Source organism: Trachinotus anak, unplaced genomic scaffold (genome assembly GCF_046630095.1).
Source record: "Trachinotus anak isolate AG129_WGS33_773 ecotype Australia unplaced genomic scaffold, CSIRO_AGI_Tana_v1 ptg000024l, whole genome shotgun sequence".
In the NCBI taxonomy this organism is placed as follows: domain Eukaryota; kingdom Metazoa; phylum Chordata; class Actinopteri; order Carangiformes; family Carangidae; genus Trachinotus; species Trachinotus anak.
This window is the reverse complement of record NW_027273875.1, coordinates 7,865,504-7,885,835: the sequence shown is the minus strand read 5'-3', so window position 1 is coordinate 7,885,835 and position 20,332 is coordinate 7,865,504. Positions and strand designations below refer to the sequence as shown.

At 41.5% G+C, this 20,332-nt stretch overlaps 2 protein-coding genes across 2 annotated transcripts; one reads left to right on the top strand and one right to left on the bottom strand.

The window, feature by feature from the left end:
• Positions 1 to 1,493: 1,493 nt before the first annotated feature.
• slc12a9 (solute carrier family 12 member 9) lies at positions 1,494 to 10,579 on the top strand. The gene is made up of 14 exons (XM_071460661.1): positions 1,494 to 1,749; positions 4,003 to 4,237; positions 4,377 to 4,511; positions 4,627 to 4,764; positions 4,879 to 5,181; positions 5,309 to 5,416; positions 5,653 to 5,764; positions 5,843 to 6,000; positions 6,086 to 6,168; positions 6,259 to 6,383; positions 6,861 to 7,053; positions 7,170 to 7,344; positions 8,055 to 8,201; positions 8,318 to 10,579. Exons 2-14 carry the CDS (start codon positions 4,033 to 4,035, stop codon positions 9,157 to 9,159), a joined length of 2,724 nt encoding a protein of 907 aa, XP_071316762.1. The 5' UTR covers positions 1,494 to 1,749; positions 4,003 to 4,032; the 3' UTR covers positions 9,160 to 10,579.
• On the bottom strand, positions 10,083 to 16,515 carry hsd20b2 (hydroxysteroid (20-beta) dehydrogenase 2). Its single transcript, XM_071460662.1, has 11 exons — positions 16,270 to 16,515; positions 15,689 to 15,735; positions 15,428 to 15,503; positions 15,215 to 15,325; positions 13,095 to 13,162; positions 12,913 to 12,957; positions 12,713 to 12,747; positions 12,157 to 12,238; positions 11,938 to 12,003; positions 11,019 to 11,168; positions 10,083 to 10,928 (listed from the first exon to the last, which is right to left on the bottom strand). Exons 1-11 carry the CDS (start codon positions 16,418 to 16,420, stop codon positions 10,788 to 10,790), a joined length of 972 nt encoding a protein of 323 aa, XP_071316763.1. The 5' UTR covers positions 16,421 to 16,515; the 3' UTR covers positions 10,083 to 10,787.
• Positions 16,516 to 20,332: the final 3,817 nt, after the last annotated feature.

Below are 20,332 nucleotides of genomic sequence, written 5' to 3'. Positions count from 1 at the left end.
TGCTCCTCTTATAACTGGGTTTTGAAGATGTATAAGGTCGAGCAGGATTCAACATAAGCCCTTGGTGGGTTGTGAATGTGCAGACAATAAGAGAGAAGTTGTTTTTTTTTAAATTTGTTTTCTATTATTATTATTATTATTTCTCTTAATAATAATTATTAGCAGCTTTCATTACTTGTAGCTTGTACCTAGATCTTTGCTCTTCAGAGTGTGGTTCCTTTGTACTTGTTCTTACTTTCATCTAATACATTTTGTTAGCTGCTGTATTACGTGTCAAACATAACTGACAGCTACCAAGCACCACAGTGAGACCATCACAGCCTTAGTATTATATGGAACTTGATACCCATCATACTTTAACCACATAGCCTATCAAATGTCAAACAACAACAAACCAGCCAGAAACATGAACACACAGTCAGACTGAGCTGTCGTACCTTAAACCAGATCATTTTTACTCCCTTTTCTTAAAAATGTTCACGTTATTAAATCCAGAGCTGTGGAGAAATGCTTTCACATAAGAATATAACTGTAGCAGAGCAACTCTGGCTCCCATACTCTCTCTGAACAAAAGCAAAGGCTGTTCGGGAGATGACCTAAGTTAAATGTTCTTATAATACTATCGATGCAACTTTGTAGTCAGTGATGGGTTTTATGGTTTTGCAGTTTTATCATAATTTAACTGTCCAACAGGAATAATGGAACAAAAAATAAGAAAAGGGTTGTGTTTCTGTGTGTATGTTGATGAAAACATGAAAAGAGATTTTGAAGTCATATGAGGGCTGGTGGCACCACTGTCTCCCAGAGGAGACGCTGATGTCCAACAAGTGGCTGACTGAAACTTCACTGTCAGCAAAGGCACCCTGCTCTCCTTTTCCTCTCTCTGACAGCATGCAATCTCCGCGCCAATCACCTTGTTCATTTTTAGAGCTGGTTTGTTTTCTGTTTGGAGGGGAATGGATGCAGGCTTGTACAGCCACTGGATTTCAACTATTTCAATTATTATTTTTTTTCTTCTTTTGAATAAAAATGCATCATTTTAATCAAAAACAATTACTTGACACCTGAGGTTAGTCCTGCTATAGTCCTGCCAAATAATGATCATCTCAGTAGTGGACGTCATCTTTGTCGCAACAGTGACCCCTGGTGTGGGGAAATACCATTACAGCCCAACCTACAGTAAAACTTTCCATAAGCGCCTGATAGTCGTGTGCAGTATGTGTATGTTTACACAAGTTTTTTTTTTTTTTTTTTTTTTGTGAGTGCATACAACAGATTAACAACTGAAATCAGCACTTTATGTAATTTCTACACTGACCCGATGTTTTACACAAATAACCGGTGAGGTCACGTTTGACTAGTCCGCAAACACGGGGCGTGGTTGTGTCAGACCTTCGCTCATATTTGTGGCGTTTCTGCCTTTTTACAGGCAGTCTGTGGTTTCCGCCCTCCCCTTCAGGCGGTCACATGGGCGGCCGCTGCTCTCCCGTGACGCCTCGGAACAAATAACAGAGGGACGAGGCGGGCCGCGGCCGCCGGGTTGTTATTGGGCAGCATCCAGCCCTCTGGACGTCTGGGCTCTGCTCGCCGGCCTCCTGCGGTTACACTCGGCCGTCCGCTGCGCATCTGAGCCGGGGCACCGTCCTCTGCCGGGGGCGCACACAGAGACAGGCGGGCTCAGGAGACCCCAGGGAGAAGGCGTTTTCAAGCAGGAAGTGGGTGAAACTGTCTCTGGGGAGGCTCGGAGAGGTAAGTTTGACTGTCCTCGGTGTTTCATATGGGGGGGGGGGGGCTACGCAGGGTGCGTCCCGCTGTAAATATCCTGAGTGATGCTGAGGGACACAGTGCAGGATATAGACTGTGTATAAGAAGGTGTAGGAGCATTTTAGACCGGATGTGTTGCATTGTCACAGCCGGGCGACCCGCCGGGGGTGAGCACTTCCTGACCCGAACATGAACCTCAAAACGTAAATAGTCATTTACCCAAAATGGCGCATTATTTATTCCCGTTTTTATCATTTGCTGCGCCGAAGACGTAAAGTTTTTATGCCGCATTTGTACCACCCCCCAATGCTGCTTATGTGCGACGGAGAGGGTGATTTATTTTGGTTACCGGCTTGTTTTTTAAAGTAGGGTCCGGGGACCCGCAGAGGGCCTCCACTGATACCGCGTCAAGTTCAGGGACATCGGCTGAGTGCGTCAGTCCCAGCATCAAGCACAGCATCAGCTACAACTCAGCAACTGAGCCTGATCAAGTGATAAGGGTCACCGCATGTATGAAGTTCTCACAGCACCTTCAACTTCCCTGTTTAAACCGCTGACAAGTCATCTCTCAGCCCCGGGGTAGATGTGTTTGACTCAACACGTGTGGAGTTTGTGCAACTGTCCACCACTGGTTATGAGCCAGCCACTGGTGGATAAAAGTGCCTCTTGCTCACTGGAAACAAACACAAATCTGGCAAATTGGGCTGCAACGGAACAATTATTGACAATTATTGATATTTCCTGCACTGATCTGCGCTATTGACATGATTTATACATGATTTTTCTGTAATGATCTGTACTGATCATCAATTTGTCAATTGTATAAAATGCCTATTGTGATTTTCCAGAGCCTAAGGTTAAAATACTTGTCTGACAAACAGCCTAAAACCCAAACATATCATATAAAACAAAGAATCCTCTTATCTTGTGGCAGCTGGAACCAGTGGGTGTTTGAAAAATGCAGATGAATTGTCTGCTAATGAATACTTGACAAATTGTTCCAGCTCTACTGTTGAAATTTTGTCAAAATCTTAAGTAGAAAACAAACAGCTACTGGGTGTTGTCACCATAATAATTAGGTGCTGCATAGCCCATCATGCTTTGTTGTGTAATCCTGTTTTAGTTTAGGTTTGCCGTCATGTGATTCCTGCGTGTGATCTAATAATTTGCAGAGAGGGCTGGTGTTGAGACAAATCTGTCAGCATTTGCAGTGATGAAAACCTTGAGGTAGAAAGGCAAAGGTCAATGCTGGTGTCTGACATGAAGAAAAGAAGCGAGGTCACCGCTGCTCAGGCAGCCGTGCCGCGCTGAGACATCTGCTCTTTGGTCTTAGTTGCATGTAAAAACAGACAAGCAGCTGTGAATCAGGTGACTCCAAATACCAACCTGAGGTGTGAACATGAGCTTCCATTAATGGGAGGGTAAACATCACTGGCAGCCTCTCTTTCCCTACTATGAGAGGACGAGACGTACGGAGACAAGATGTGATCGACTATTTAAAAAAAAGCTACAGAACAGGTCAGATGAGAGGTCCTGCATGGTAGCGTCAGGTGACTGTGTGGCACATGAGTGCAGGTTCTGCTGGTTTCATTTGTGGAGCCACTTGTGAATGTAAAGCAAATGTTGTTTTGTTCAGATTGGCATTAGATTGTAATATTCTCAGCTCCTTACAACACTTTGAACAATTTGTTTATCTGAGGATGGAATGCATCACATGTGCTTCTGTGCACATGATGATCTTCATTTTAATGAAGCGCTGGAAAGGGCGAAAGCATCGCTGTGCTCGCATTGGTGTGAGAAGGCAAATGCCTATATGTCTGTGCTCGTGGCTTGTTGCTACATGTGTTATGGGAAAGAGAAGAATACATCAAGTAAACACATGCAGGATATATAATGAGTTAAAACTGACATTGTGTCTCACTGTGTCCCTAACATGTGGAAACGAATGTTTAGCAAGAGAAAAAAAACCTACTTAAAAGTGGATTTATGCAGAGAGTCTTTTATCTTCCAGCCTTTCACTCATCATGCCTGGAAAAGCAGGGCTGAGCATAAGAAATAAATTGAGAGATATATTTGCCTGGAGGGCTTAATGATGAAAAGCAATATGTTTACACACAAAGCAGAAAAAAAAAAAAAAAAAACTGACGTGACTGTCATCTTCAAATTGAACCCTCCAACCCCAATTCTGTAATAATCTTCCTTTATATAAACCTGTCCTCACTAATTTCTTTTTCACAGGATTTTAATCCGAAGCACTTCTCATCAGCCATGTCGAGCGAACGCACCCCTCTGATCACCTCTGGGGTGTGCGGCCTGTCTGTGACTGCAGCAGCATGCGGCGCAGCCCCGGACGCCCCCCCAGAATCCGACTCTGGGACTCCCAGTAAAGACCCTCGTCAACTGAACACCTTTTTCGGGGTGATGGTGCCGACCGTCCTCTCCATGTTCAGCATCGTGCTGTTTCTGAGAACAGGTGAGCTACGCATATCTGAAGAGATTAGAAAACTGTCAGCAGCTTTGTGTTGTAGACAGTGGCTGTTTGTGTGAATCAGTTACAGTATATCTGAGTCATTGTGCCGCAGGGACTAACGCTGCCATGATCTCTCTTCCAGGGTTTGTGGTTGGTCATGCGGGGCTGTTGCAGGGTCTTTTAATGGTGATTGTAGCTTACACCATTATATCTCTTACAATTCTGTCTATCTGTGCCATTTCCACCAACGGTGCTATACAAGGCGGTGGAGCCTACTGTATCCTTCCAGAGCAAACACATTTTCAAAGTAGTGTTTTTCTTGAGTGTTACCTGATCTTAGCCACAGTTATGCTCATTTCAGTTTAACACCAACCTTGACAAAATGTGACCAGACATGATCAGTCGGTCTCTGGGCCCAGAGTTTGGAGGAAGTATTGGTTTGATGTTCTTCTTGGCCAAAGTGTGTGCATGTGGAGAGTATGTTCTTGGTCTTGTGGAGGCCATACTTGATGTATTTGGTTCAGATCCTGGTAAGTTTTGGTTATTATTTCCTTCTCAAACTGTACTACTACCCCTACATCACTTAGCACACATCCCATTTTTTAAAGGATTCTCAGTGTTCTGCCTGTTTCCCTCTGTTTTAGAGTCATCTGTATCTGGGGCGGAACGAGTTCTTCCTCAGGGTTACTGGTACACAGTGTTATACTCCTCAGTAGTTCTTCTGCTGTGTCTGCTTGTGTGTTTGGTGGGTGCTCACATCTACTCCCGCACCGCCTTCGTCATCCTGCTGGTGGTCACTGTATCCTTGCTGTCCATCTTCATCAGTTCTGTGGCGGTCACACCTCGCGACTTTGTCATCACGCACAAGGGTCCTGGTAACCAGACCCTCCGCTACAACGCCAGCTACACGGGCTTCAGTGCTGCCACGCTGAGGAACAACCTGGGCTGTGAGTGGTGATGAATTTGATGTTAGTGAGGATATGAAAGTCAATTCACAAGTAAAACCAGATGACGCGTATAAATTTAGGAGCATCTATTAAAGCTCTTGCTGTTGTTCCTCATTTTTCTCTCTAGCTCATTACTCTTTGGACTACAGCACCAACTCTGTCATGTCCTTTTCCACCGTGTTTGCCGTCATGTTTACCAGCTGCACTGGGATCATGGCCGGAGCCAATATGTCAGGTTAAAACATATATATAATTACATAGCATTCCATCATGGCATTGCTGCTTTTACCTTTGAATTATGTGAATGTTATTACTCAGAATAATGTCGAGAAAGAGAGGTGTATTCACTAGAAGAGCCAACAGTTTTTTGTTGTGTTTACACACATGTCACAATTCAGTTTATCATTGTAGTGCATGTAGACACACACAAGCAGGTCTTGATGTTTGCTCTTATTCCTCATGTCTGTGAAGGGGAGCTGAAGACTCCGAGTGTTTCCATCCCTAAAGGCACCATCGTAGCCGTTTTTTACACTTTCACCGTCTACGTCCTCCTCTTCATCTTGGTCAGCGCCACCTGTGAAAGGTCTGAAATGGCTCATAATAGTGTTGTCTGATAGGTCAAATGAAACAAATGAGTAGTCTTTTGTTTCCTTTTCTTCAGGACCCTGTTGATTCAGGATTATGGGTTCTTCCAGCATATTAACATCTGGCCACCGTTCGTCACTATTGGGATATACTGCGCCTCTCTGTCAGCTGCCATGTGTGCTATGATTGGAGCATCCCGTATCCTCCATGCTCTCGCTCTGGATCAGCTCTTTGGTAAGGCTTGGGGTTTCTACTCACCGTATCAGTGACTTCTTTGTGAACTGAGTTGTTTTCTAAGAGACTTTTGTTGCCCAAACAGGTCTGCCGTTAGCCCCAGCTGCCATCACGTCAAGCTCGGGGAATCCATGGGTAGCAGTGCTGTACACCTGGGGCCTGGCACAGGTGAGCAGAGGTTTTGTGGTGTGCACTCATTTACTTTCAGAATTACAGCTTCTGTGGTAACCTGTGCTTTATGGTCTGTCTGTGTTTCAGTGTGTAGTGTTTGCAGGCCAGCTCAATGCTATAGCAAGTTTGGTGACGGTTTTCTACTTGCTTGCCTACGCTGCAGTTGACCTGGCCTGCTTGGCTCTTGAGTGGGCGTCAGCACCTAATTTCAGGTAATAAAAGAAATGTCACTGTTTTTACTGACCTCTATCAGTGGCACATAGGAATTGCAGTCATATTTTTCAACAGCCTGTAACTGAATCCAACAATGCAGTCAATTTTTCAGAATAAAGGGTACAAGTTCACTGAGCAGAATTCAACAAAACTACTGTATCTATAAATATAATTCAACAATTATACTGCTTCTGCTAAAGTACCATCACTTAGTGTGGCCATAAATTCTTGGCCAGGGAGTGAGAAAAAAAATCTGTAAGTACTCACTGACAGATGAAAAGCTAAAAATGTAAGGTAGTTAGTGAGTGCAAAGTGAGATCTGAAAGCCAGAAATATTCGCACCAGTCCACAGCATCATATGAATTCACAGTCTGTTCAGCTGGAATTTATTATGCTCATATATTTCGCTGGACAGTAAAAGTAATATTTATTGCTGCTCAGTGGCCTCAGTTTTTTTGTCTCTGTGTGTTCAACAGGCCGACCTTCCAGCTCTTCTCCTGGCACACCTGCCTGCTGGGCATTCTGAGCTGTTTAGTCATGATGTTCGTCATTAACCCCGTCTACTCCTCAGGCAGCGTCGTCCTCCTGTTACTGCTGCTTCTTTTCCTCCACTACAGATCACCAACCAGCAGCTGGGGCTACATCAGCCAGGCTCTCATTTTCCATCAGGTATCTGGACATACAGCAGAGACAGACACACACACACACACACACACACACACACACACACACACAATCACTACAGTTTGTCAAAAGTGCTGTTTTCCTCTCGGCTGTGGTTTCAGGTGCGTAAGTATCTGTTGATGCTGGATGTGAGGAAAGACCATGTGAAGTTCTGGAGGCCGCAGGTGTTGTTAATGGTGGCCAACCCTCGCTCTTCCTGTCAGCTCATCCTGTTTGTCAACCAGCTGAAGAAGGGAGGACTGTATGTGTTGGGCCATGTGCAGCTGGGAGATCTGGGTAATTCTCTCTGTGGGCCACCTGCAGCATACAGTATTAAATTATTCTTATCTTTGAATCACTTCCTCTGTGGACTCACCCCCCCCTCCACACTGAAGCCAAACACTATTTATTAAAAAAAAAAAAAAAAAAAAAAAAAAAAAAAGATTGAAACAATTTGGCATCATGTGATCATTTTAATCATTCAGTCTGAGACTAAATGATCTAGATAAACAAATTGCTCTGATTGACTTGTCTAAAGTCCACAGGCACCACCATGGAAAGCTACCTTGCAGGCTTTCACTTTCCACCTGCTGCTCCTCTTGCATTATTAACAAGAGAGTATAGTCTTTCTGTGCCACTGTGGCGTCACACCTTAGAGTTTAAATCGGCCAGATATCTCGCTCGTGTTCATTTCTCAGAATTGCACACATCTTTACCAAACTGTAAGAAAATCTATTCAGTGTTTAGGAGAGATGCACCTTAAGGTTTCACAAAGCATTTTGCTGATGTGGTCTCTCCCTCTTCAACCAACTCACAGATTGCCTCTCTGCCCCCTGGTGTCTGTTCGTACACATTGCATTGTCTAGAAATGTAATTTACTTCTTTCTTTTATTTCTGCAATACTACTGAACTGTGAAGAGTTGTTTCTGTGACACAAAATCCTGTATTGTAGCATTGTTTATATTATTCAAAACAGTATATTAATTTCTACCATTTCTGTGTTATAGACACCCTGCCGTCAGACCCAGTCCAGCAGCAGTATAACTTCTGGTTGAGCCTGGTTGATAAACTCGGGGTGAAGGCTTTTGTAGATCTGACACTGTCTCCGTCTGTCAGACAGGGAACACAGCATCTGCTGCGCATCACAGGCTTAGGTAAGCTCTGATGTCTCTTAACCCTCACTATGCTCACATTCAGTACAGATTATCTTTGCACTTCATCTGCACTTGGTGACCCCTCTGCACTCTGCTTTTCCGTTTCTCTCGACAAGGTGGCATGAAGCCCAACACGCTTATTCTGGGTTTCTATGACAGCTGCACCCCTGAGGACTTCTTTCTACAAGATAGTGCATTCTGCGACTCATCAACAGAAAGAAGTATTGAGGGGGAATATAATTTCGGGGTGGACTTGCCTTCATTACAGGCCCATTTCCCCCCAGTCCGACACGTTGAGAGCCCACGCTGGCTATCACCAGAGGAGTATGTTGGGATCATTTCTGATGCCATTAAGATGAACAAGAACGTGTGCCTCGGCCGCTATTTCTTTCAGTTAGAGGGTGAGGGTAAAGATAGTAAGATCGACGGATCAGAGCGGACTATTGATGTGTGGCCTCTCAACCTGCTCCAGCCAGGCAGCCGTGATTATGAGGACGTGTGCAGCCTCTTTCTGCTGCAGATGGCCTGTGTGCTCAACATGTCCAACAAATGGCGCCACGCAAGAATGAGAATCTTCCTGAACGTCGAGACCGAGTCCAGCGACCAGGGCTGGGTGGTAAACGAAGAGACGTTTCGAGAGCTATTGAGGAAGCTGCGGATCAGGGCGTCGATAAAGATCGTGCCGTGGGACTCTGTGGTGCAGCACCATGCTCAGCCAGACGGGAAGCGTTCTGCAGAGCAGACACAAGCTCTGTCCCAGAGCTTCTTGTCGGCGGTGAACTCTATGTTAATGGAGAACAGCTCGCAAGCTGCTGTTCGCTTCCTGTATTTACCTCGACCTCCTGCTCATCACAGCCAGTCACAGCAGTACGTAGCTCAGCTAGAGGCAGTGACCAATGGTTTAGGGCCAACGCTCCTGATTCACGGTGTCACCCCGGTCACATACACTGACCTCTGAGCATGTGCAGTCAGGAGCTCTGTTCATGTTGTATCATTTGAGATTGCAATGCAGCAAAGTCTCATTGACTGCTTATTTAGGTGAAAGTATAAACTGTAGGATAATTTCCTATTTTCATGTACTTGAACTTGGTGGTTTAGCCAAGAAATTGGAGAAAACTAATGTTATTTGGTCATGTTTGTGATATAACCTCCTGTTTGCATTAGCTTTAGGTCTTAGGTCTGTCTTTCACATAAGACAGAGATGAAAATGTGTCAAAGACTCTTCAGAACAAAAAGACAATTTGTTTTGAGCATTACGGGTTGTCTGGATATAGAAATGTCTACATAATTTCAGGGATGAAATTATGAATTTGTGGTGTTCAGTGATACCGACTGACCACGGTAAAAATATTCCTAGTTCAGTTTCAAAATTGTTTTGTATTAATTCATAAGCCTTGATTTTAATTCCTTCGTGTTTTTGCTGCTTGCTTTTTCCTTCATTCTAACGTTTCTGCTGGTTGTTGGACCAAGTGATCAAAAAGCTTTTTGTTTCTGCACTCAACTGAGTTCTGATTTTCGTTCTCTACGCACTTATGCAAACATGTTTCCTTTTGCTGTTACATGTGTATCCAAAGTCTTCACAAAGGGAACTATTGTGTACATCTGAGCTCAGAATAACGATTACCATTTGTTGCTGTTTTATATGCTAACTCATAATGGAGTTTTGTGCTTCACAATGCAGACTTTCAAAAATACACCAAAAAGGTTATACTGATGGTTGCTGTTGAATTACTAAAAGAATAACTAAGAGCATCTGAATCCAGTCTCAGTCAGGACTGAGGATGATTGAGACCAAGACAAGAACGACACCAGAGCAAGTTCTCTTATTTTTACTCAGCCACTAATTAACCATATTTATAAAATACAGTATGGGTAGAATGAGTAAAATGTACAGCACTCTTGTTATGTTTTGTTTTACAGCATTCAACAGTGCATGGATCTTAAACAAACTATAAATCGTAAGTTGCTGAAAAAGCACCTTGCATGACTTGGCTTTCCCATTTTGGCATATTCCATCATGAGTTGTGATTAATGGTCACTGACAGCATGACTTGAATCTTGTTTACTAATTCACTTGAATGGGAAAGTGGTCTCGGACTTTTGGACCCCACTGTACACACGAGTAGAAATAGGCCAACTATACTATGTATTGTTGTCTTTGCAACTGAAATATTGTATGATTGTAAGAGACTATGTATTTAAAAAATTGCTTAATTGCATTGCAATACAAACAAATTGTGTCTGCAGATCTGTCAAGTGTAATAATACCAATATACAGCAATAGCAACAATAGAAGGAGAAACTCTGTTAATGTTTCCCTGATGATATTGCAACTCAATGCTACATAAAGGTCCAGCAAATAAAGCTTTTTGAACATGTTTGCTCCATAAATGATTTAAAAACATGATGCCATCATTAAGATTAAATAAATGTACAAAACATAACAGTATTTACATGCATAATATAGCCTATAATGTTGATATTACACATATTTCAGGATGATAATCTTATATTCAGCTGCAAAAATCCAAAATTCACATCAGTGGTCTTCATTCATTTATTGAACTTTAGTTTCTGTGCAGATGATTACTCCTCTTTTTCTCTGAGCTTCTCCTTTTCCTTACATGCTCGTCTTTCTCTTGTTATATCTGCTTGGTTTCGTAGCTTTCTGATGAGGAATGATGACATGCGAAGCCAGTCTGGCATGAGTATGGCAAGAGCCACATTCTGTAGGAAGACAGGAAAGAGAAGGTGAGACATTCAGATATTGCAGCAGCTGACAATTTGTAAGTGATCACAGTCACTCATCCCTCTGACCTGGAGTGCGTGGGACAGACATCCACTGGTGTAGCTGGAGTGACCCACAGTGTTCAAGGCTTCATGGGCGAACTGTGACGCGTTTTTCACAAAGCAGTTGACTTTCATGTTGTTTGTCATGTTGGTGGACACCATGAAGGGGGCCACACACTGGGGAAATATTAAGTTGTATAGGATGAACTTCCAACATACTTATTTTAAATTATTTTTAGTTTAAGCAAAAAGACTGAAAAGCATTTAGTACAGAGCCGTAAAATCAAAACCACAATGTTTGATGCAGCAAGCAAAAAAAGAGGATGATAACCAGAGTCAGTAAGAGCAGCAGGGAGCAAAGGTTCATTTGACAAGCTTCATGTTTGTTCAGTCAACAAAAACACACTGTACAAATTAGTCTTTGACTAGCTTGAATGTTTTTCTCATCCAAAAACTGAAAAAACTGAAAAAAGAAAGCTGAGTGAGGGCAGAAGATAAACCGTCAACCCTTCTTGTTTGGACAATCTATAATCTAACTGTCAGATTGTCACGCTCCACCTCTGTTTTTATAAATAAATGTAAATCCAAGTGTCATCAAGTTGCTTTTGTCTATTATTGAGTCCTAAAGGTCTTTTAGCATTTACTGTACAACAGGTGACAGAGCCAAGTAGTATGAACAACAAGAATCTGCATTATTCTTTATTTTTACAAGACACTAACATTTATTTCTAGAGAATTCTTGTAACAAGTCTTTTTGTTTTGGAAATGGATTGAAATAATCTCTTGCTTTAAGAAAACAAGGCTTTAGAGCTCAATAACATTAATAAACTTTACGTGATAAAATGGTGAGTTTTATATAAAGAACTTCTGTAGCCTTGAGTTTTCTTTTTTTTATTAAGTAAGTCTGAACGTAGTTAACTTGTATGTTTTCATTCACATACTTTACCTGAACAGTAATTCCCTTTGACTTGTATTCAGCATGCAGACAGCGGGAAATATATGTAACAAAAATCTGAAATAAAGAAAAATGTCAAAATCACAAAAGAGCAGAGCAGTGAAAGAGTGTCATGAAGTTGTTCACCAATGAGGGAATGTGTGAGCATGATATGGTGTGTTTGAATGAATACATGTTCGTTAATAACCAAATATATGTATGAGAAAGTACCTTGGTGGCAGAATATAGGGACAACAAAGGCTGTGGACGGGTGCCCACTCCTGAGGAGATATTGATGATCAGGCCTGTCCCTCTGCAGAGGAGATGACAAACTTCCATTAATTCACCCTGTATCCAAGAAAAGTCGAATTGAGGGCGACTGGACTACTGTGGCAACCCTGGCATGGCAGTCTGCTGTGTTTAGGACCACAGGACCAGGATTACCATGTCAGGGTCACCACGCTATTCACTGACATCAATACGAAATATGAGATGAAACCCCACCAGTGTCTATAAGAAGAATCTTCTTCTTCCCTCCCACTGTCCTTTCGTCCCTTCCTGGGATATTTAACAACAGAGTCTAAATACCAGGGTTTCCTCAGCAGTCAGTCAGAACCAAAGAAACCTCTTGCATAAGAGGTGAAATGTCTTCAAGTGTCTACAACCATGTCCAGTTGCCCTCAATTAAACTTTTCTCTCATACAAATGATCTGGATGAGTGAGAATCTCCACAGACAAATTCATTATCTCACACCCTCTGTAAACCTCTGAATATTTGTGAAAATACCTTTCAATCATGCCTGGAAGAACCAGTCTGGTCATCTGAGTGAAGATAATAAAACTTTCTTCATAAATGTGTTTTTATACAGCAAAAAACAAAATAAAACAAAACTGTGTTCAGATACAGTGGAAACAGTGAATGCAGATGCCTGAAGATTAAAAACACACTGTCACACAGTAAATACTCACATACTGTATATAACTTACCTGAGGGACAGACAGCATGTTACAGTTGATAACCTGAGTGATTTTCTGGTCAGGATATGAGCACAAGGGAAACTATATGTGATTGACAGGTAAATGTGAACTTTTCTAGCAGTCAGCGTCAATAGAAATAAATCATCCAATGCACTGTCTACAGAAAATTATTTTCATGACGCCAAACCTACCTGTTCAGCATCTGGTATTTCCATGAAATAGGCGAAATGGTCAGAATAGGTCATTCCTACATTGTTGACTGTGAGTGTTACAAAGACACAAACAAGCACCTGTGTTAATACATGTTAGTCTTCAATGAGCCTTCAATGGGTAATAAAATATGTTGCCTTATTCAAAATGATACACTACAGATGGATCAGCCTTTAAAGTTAAAAGTTAAAAGTTAGAGAGAAGATCTCTAGCACTCATACATTTGTATGCTAAATAAATGAAGCACAAAAAGTAAGGAAATTTGTGTTTGGTAGACTATTTCTTTGTTGTAACAATGCTTCTTGGCAATAAACCTTATACCGTTGGAAAGATTCTTGGTGTCTGCTCCAAGAATCAGCATGCCAGGTTTGGCTGATCTGGATAGGGCCCGTTCGATAGGGCAACTTCAAACTGGTGTTCCAAGTTGTGGCATTATTTGGAGTGAGCCCTGGTACCATCTGCAAGTTCCATATTACGGGGGATATCAGTGACAAGAAGTCCCAAGAAGACGGCGCCCTAAGAAGACCGTTTCCTCATCTTGTCAGCACTTAGGAACCATAGACAGTCTTCTACAGATTTGCAGTCAGGGTTTGCAGGACGATATGCCCGACGGCTCTCTGCCCAGACAATCCGGAACAGACTGCACGCTGCTGATCTCCGGTCTCATAGGGCTGCCAGGAGGCCTGCCATGGCTGCCCTTCACCGTCAGGCCCATTTGCGCTGGTGTTGGCAACACGTGCACTGGCACCTGAACATGTGGAGGAATGCTACGTTCAGCGTCCAGATTCTGCCTACGGTACTTGGCTCGTAGGGTCAAAGTGTGGAGAAGATGTGGAGAACTCTTTGGTGATTGCAGCACTGATGGAGTAACATCTTTTGGTGGAGGCAGTGTGATGGTGTAGGGCGGCATCTCCCTCTCTGGAAAAACGAGGCTTGTCATCATTGGAGGCAATCTCAATGCAGAGAGATATCCAGATGAAATTCTAACCCTAACCCCGCCTGACCTCAACCCCATTAAACACTTGTGGGATCAGCTTGGCCGTGCTCTTCATGCCAGAGGAACCAACACAACCACGTTGGCTGACTTGCGACAAATGCGACAAAGGCTGGTGACCAGCATGAGGAGGAGGTGCCAGGCTGTTGTGGCTGTGTATGGTTCTTCCACACGCTACTGAGGCTCCTGTTTGTTAAATGAATAAATTGTTAAATTGCCAATATGTCTTGTTTCTTCAGACTTCAATCAACCAATCCACCAAACAACACCAAACAAGAGTCAACAGCAAAAAAAAAAAAAAAGCCGTTTGGCATAGGCAGAGAAGATTTGGCAAATCTTTCATGGGCGCAACCCACATACTCAGCTCTGCTGCTCATCCCACAAATGCATGTTCCTTACAAATGTGGCACTATTTAAAAGGAAAATAACAGGCTTTCCAACGGTATAAGATTTATTGCCAAGAAGCATTGTTACAACAAAGAAATTATCTACCAAACACAAATTTCCTTACTTTTTGTGCTTAGTTTATAAGGCTAGAGGCCAGCACCCTGTTAGCTTAGCTTAGCACAAAGACTGGCAACAGAATGAAACAGCTGGGCTGGCTCTGTCCGAAAGTAACTATATGCACCTACCTAAACTTCAAAAATTAACATGTTAGATCTTGTTTGTTTAATCCAGCCACAAAATGACACATCGTGGTTTTAAGGGTGTTTACATTCAGGCTTATTTTTCAGCTGTGGCTTCCTACAGTCTCTACTGGTTGCCTGGCAACCTGATGGCAATGAAGACACTTGAGCAAATCACTGCGCTCGGCCCAGAAATAACCTTCCAGAAAACTCCCCATGAGCTTTAGAGAGGCTGAGAGGTGGATTTCCGTTGCCTTCAGATTGAGTCTGGCTAGCTGTTTGTGCTAAGCTAAACTAACTGGTTGCAGGCTGCAGCTTCATTTACAGACAGCAGAGTGGTATTAATCTTCTCATCTAACTCAGCAAGCAAATAAATTTATAGCTTACAAGGATGGCTATCAACTCTTTTTCTCTAATATTTCACATTTTATAAGGCATCTCATTAATATCATATTGCTTGTCCTATCAGTTTTCCTATTACCCAGAATTCCAATCTCCAGGCCTTGTAGCTCCTTGGCTATAGCAGGGTAAATGCTGTGGCCATCTGTGAAGTCTGCTTGGATGGTGCGAGTCTTTCGTCCATAATGATCCTCTGAAGGAGAGAAAGAATATTTTGGTTGATTGCTGCTCTAGAGCATCACATGGAAAGACAAATGTGTTTACAGTGACGGGGAATTATTTTCATTTCACTCACCTATCTCTTTAGCAACCATCTGAAGCTTATCATCAGATCTGCTTACCAAAACGACATCCAGGCCTCTCTGTGCCAGCTAGAGGGAGGCACACCGACAAACAGGTTTGGTCACACTTTCAACCAACAAGACTCTTCACCGGTGAAAACTGAAACTAAAATCTAAAACAGCTGAACAAAGCTGACAACTATCCTGAGCTAAAATCTTGAAATTTGGACCAAAAAAAGGTGAGACATTGTTGTAGATGGAAGATGGAGACTCACCTCACTGGCATAAGCTTTACCTATGCCAGATGTGGCACCAGTGACAACTGCATAAAGGAGAAAACACAGAATTGTTACAGCAATCAATTTTACATTGATTTTAGATTTATTTAACCATGTACATTTTTGTTAAAACATTCGTAGAACCTTCGATACAGTGATCACAGGCTGACACTATTATCTCTTCAACCAGCTCTGCAAATCTTCACAAAAATGTGTCATAAGTAACAAAAACTGCACCATTTTAGCAAAGGAAGATGGAAAATTGACTTTGAATTAACTTTCTTTGCAGCCAATGAGACGGAAATGTCCCATCAAGAAGGAATGTCAATATCTTATCAAGTCCCAAATCAAACAGAAAGGAGCCTGGTGTGAGCTGCTGCAGACAGAAACAATATATTCAGAGAGAATACAGATATTCATGCACTTATTTATTACCTTGCAGTTATTTTACCACAGGTTAGAATTAGATCTACATTGTCTGCCCACAGCAATATTAGGTGTTTTACATGCATACACACACACTCACACACATACAGTACACATAATAGACACTGTTTGTATATTATCTTTGACTTCACCTGCCCATTGTCCGTATGTCCTTAAATCCACTTGCCAAAGTTCTGACAACACAAATTGTCGGAGTCCACACCAACATCTCCAGGCCAGTTTAAGTAGGTGGAAAACAAACGTGAATCCCCCGATGATGGTTAAAACTTCAGTGAATGACATTGTGCAGCAGAGCTCCTGACTGAACAAGATTCCCTTGTAGCACAATGGGCAAAGTTTTAAAAGGTGGTGAATCCTAAATTTATATTATGGGGAATGACAAGTTTTTTATGTACTGTATTACAAAGTGCTCCTCCCACACTGCTCCACCCCTCATTGAATGTCATGAGGGTGAGCTTGGCAGACAAGCGACACCCCTGGGAACACACAATGCACCCTGAACCTTGCAAAATCCCTGCAGACTGAACGGAATGAACAGTTTTTAATTTCTTTAATTAAATTAAACAACTATTACATAATAAAACCTGATTTCTTGTCAAACACAATCACCACAACTGAACTTAGTGCTGTTACGCACAGCTGGAAATCTTGCATCTTGAGGATCATCAGGGAACTTTGTTCTTTCTGCATTTTGTTTTAAAACCTTTAGGTAAACACACTCTCTAAACTACATATTTGTGGATCATCACACTTTTCTGGATGCATGCCATATTACAGTAAGAGTAATACGTTTTTTCATCTTTTTTTCAAGTAGAACATCACATTGCAGTGAAATGCAAGTAAAGAAAACCTCAAACAAAAACAGCAAAATTAGCTACAGAAGCTATTGTCCCGTTGAAATGACTTTTGTACAGTTTTTTCAAAGCTTTTCTGAAGTTGTTTTAAAAAAAGACATTTACCTTAAAGGTATACTTTAGCAGTTTAATGCATCACTTCAAAAAAAACCCAAAACAATTGTGAAAATCAAAAGAGCAGAGGCTGAGGAAAAAAAAAAAAAAAAGATATCTGAAGTTCCATGATGCAACTTTATAGTGTCTTTCATTAAATCCTTCCTGCGTAGTAAATTCCCACATCTTTCAAACTCCATGGCAACAATTTGTAATGCAGACTTTCTGACATAAATTTGTGGTGTCACAACAGCACATCCAGTAGAATAACCAGTCTTCATTACGCGGGTAGCACTTCCATCTAATCACAAAAGCCCAAAACAAAACTATGACTTCTCAAGGAGCTGCGGTGGAGATAAAAACAATAACGTAGCTGTGAACATGACACAGTATTTCTGACAGCTGATTAGTGTTTTCTGCAGTTACAATCTGTCAGGTTTTAATGTCAGCAGAAACAGTCCTACCAATTCATGCAAAATCAACTGTCTGTACATCGATAAACCTGAAAATGCTCCAGATTAAACGTCTGAGTGATAATATTTTGATAGTCTAGAAATTCCACTCGAACATACATATACAGTCCCACAATCCAAGTGATGAGAAAAAGCTGCTTATCTTCTAAAAGATAAATATTTGACTGTATTGCCCTGATAAACCTTTGAGTTGTACTCACTTGCTTTGTAAAATTGAAGTTCAATTATTTTAAGGTCTATAGGCTTTTATTTTCTTAACCTTGAACATTGAGTGGATCATATAAAAGTTGAGACATCTCTCCAACCACTGCTTTGACCAGCTGATGTTGGCATGTATGAGCAAAGACACACAAATAAACTAAGTGCAGATGATTCTGTTGTTATAGTTTGGATTATATCTGTAACAAATCTGCTTTGTGGTCTAATACACCTTGATTCTACCAGACACTTAAATGACCAATAAGAGCTATATCAAGCTGGGGTAAAGTGGTGAGATTTACAATGAATTTATACATGGGGTTACTTTCTCTCAGAATCAAATCCTCTGATTTGTTTCTGTCTCACCACACATTTAGTAATTGATAAATGTGACTGTATTTGATGGTTCAGTCTTAAACATAAAACAAGAGTGGCAGAAGGCGATTAGACGAGGTCACAGGCAGGACAAATTGGACCCCGGGGCCCCGATCCTCCGGGGTCCTGAGGGTTCCAGGTTCACCATGTGACAAAAAGTTTATGGTAATTTTAATTTACTTAATTGCGCATTTTGTTGGTTACAACTGCATGAACCATTAAAGCAGACTGTAAATAGTAAGGATAGGCTAAAGTAATATTTAATCCTGATGCCTGGTCTCAGCTAAAATCTACTTTTAAGGCCTTTATTGTTTTACTGCATATTGTGCCTAGAAGCATTCTACTAAAGAAATGTGATTTTTAATCAATTATCACAAAGTAAATACTAATTACTAACTAAAAGGAATAGGAACAACAACTGGTGGTGGTTAGGGTCAGTCATTTTGCCATGGGAATTATAAGTGGATTAATCCAGTCCTAACTGTTCCCCAATCAGCTGTGGCAAAGTGCTGTGTAAGTATAACAGAAGGAAACTGAGCAAACAAAAAATTTTGTTTAATTGTTTCCTCCTTTTACAGCCATCTGCACTGGCATAGGCTGTATGGATAATTGGACATGAAAGGCAATAAATACTGCTTCAGAAAAATGTTTTTCAACTGCTTAATGTCAAAGAGATGGGCATGTTTTCAAAGATTAATATTTGTTGGCATCTCAGTTTTATTTATCTGACAAATTCACTTCAGGAGGCTCCCGTCAGCCACCAGGGGGAGCTGCAGGGACCTGACGGGTCACAGCTGGACCTGGATTTGACAGAGCCACAGTAATCTGTGATGGCAAAGCTGCTCAGACAATACTCATTAATGTGTAAATTTCATTTTGCATGAGTGAAATTTGTTTTTTAGCATTTCCCTTTATCCATATTTAAATGTCAAAGAGAAAATCCAGAGCACGCAAGTGTAATGGTGAACATGAATACAACAGACATTACAATCTAAGATTATATAAAGTTAAAGTTCAAAGGATGAGACAGTTCACCCAGTGGAATATGTCATGTATGAAGTGTGTGGTGGAGGTAGGGGGATGCAGTGTCAGAGCTGAGGATTAACATCATTAAGGGAAAGATCTATAACTGTGTGATTCTCTTCATAAAGACACAAAGTCTGTCAGAGGTCAGAGCTGAATGTGGAGGTGATGTGCAAGTGACTGTCCTATTTATTTATTTATGTGTAAATGTCTGTGATACTGACATATGATGATGTCTTAATAAGATGCATCATAGTGTCTTAGGTTGTTATTTGGCAAAATAACGTAGGAAATCCCTGTCACGGTGTTTCTTTAAAGCCCTATACAGCATATTATCAATTCATTTCATCGTTGAATGTATAATACATATTTCTTAGCTTTTTTCACAGCTCTGAGGGAACAAGTCCACTTCTGAGGCCAGTTACTAAGAACAGTGACTGGAGGTTTCCTGTTACCCAACATGCATTTTACGTAACAATCTCAAATGCTTTTCCTCAGGGAGGATTCCCTGCTTTCGTATGCAGCTCTGAGCCTGAGATCCTGGAAAGACAGAGTGATGTCACTGTGGGAGGGAGCCAAATTAATTCACCTGATCAATTTAGTGGGGTCACGGAGGAGGCAAATGTCTAAGCTTCTCTATCGCTCCTCCCACGGCTTTTTCTCAGTATTTGATTAATCAACTTAGACAAATAGCTTCAGTGGACAAAGTAAAGATTTCCAAGGGAGAGATGTACTTATTAATCATCAAATCACACAACAGCTCTGCATGTGATTATTTAACTGTCTGCTAATGGCAGACATTTCATCTTAAAATGTAGATAGAGTGCATTTGGATTAATTTATATAAACAAAAAATAAAAAAAATTCTTAGCGAACCAAGTCCCAAAATGTTTCTCAATAATATATACATTTCTCTATAAATATACTATGTAACATATTTTTCCTGCATGACTGTGGCTGTTGGTCCTGGCTACAGATGAATTGCATAATTAGCAAATCACAGGTCAAAAGTGCTGGTGTCCTCCAATCAGTATTGTGCTGCATTGCTTCCCCTGCAGTAGGCCAAGCTGGTTCTTTGCTCAGCTGGGCTGGCTTTTTGTCTGACCTTGCTTTGAAGTGATCTCTGTCAGTGCCGTTAGCCATGTCACTAAGAGGCTTGTGGGCTGCAGATCAGTTTA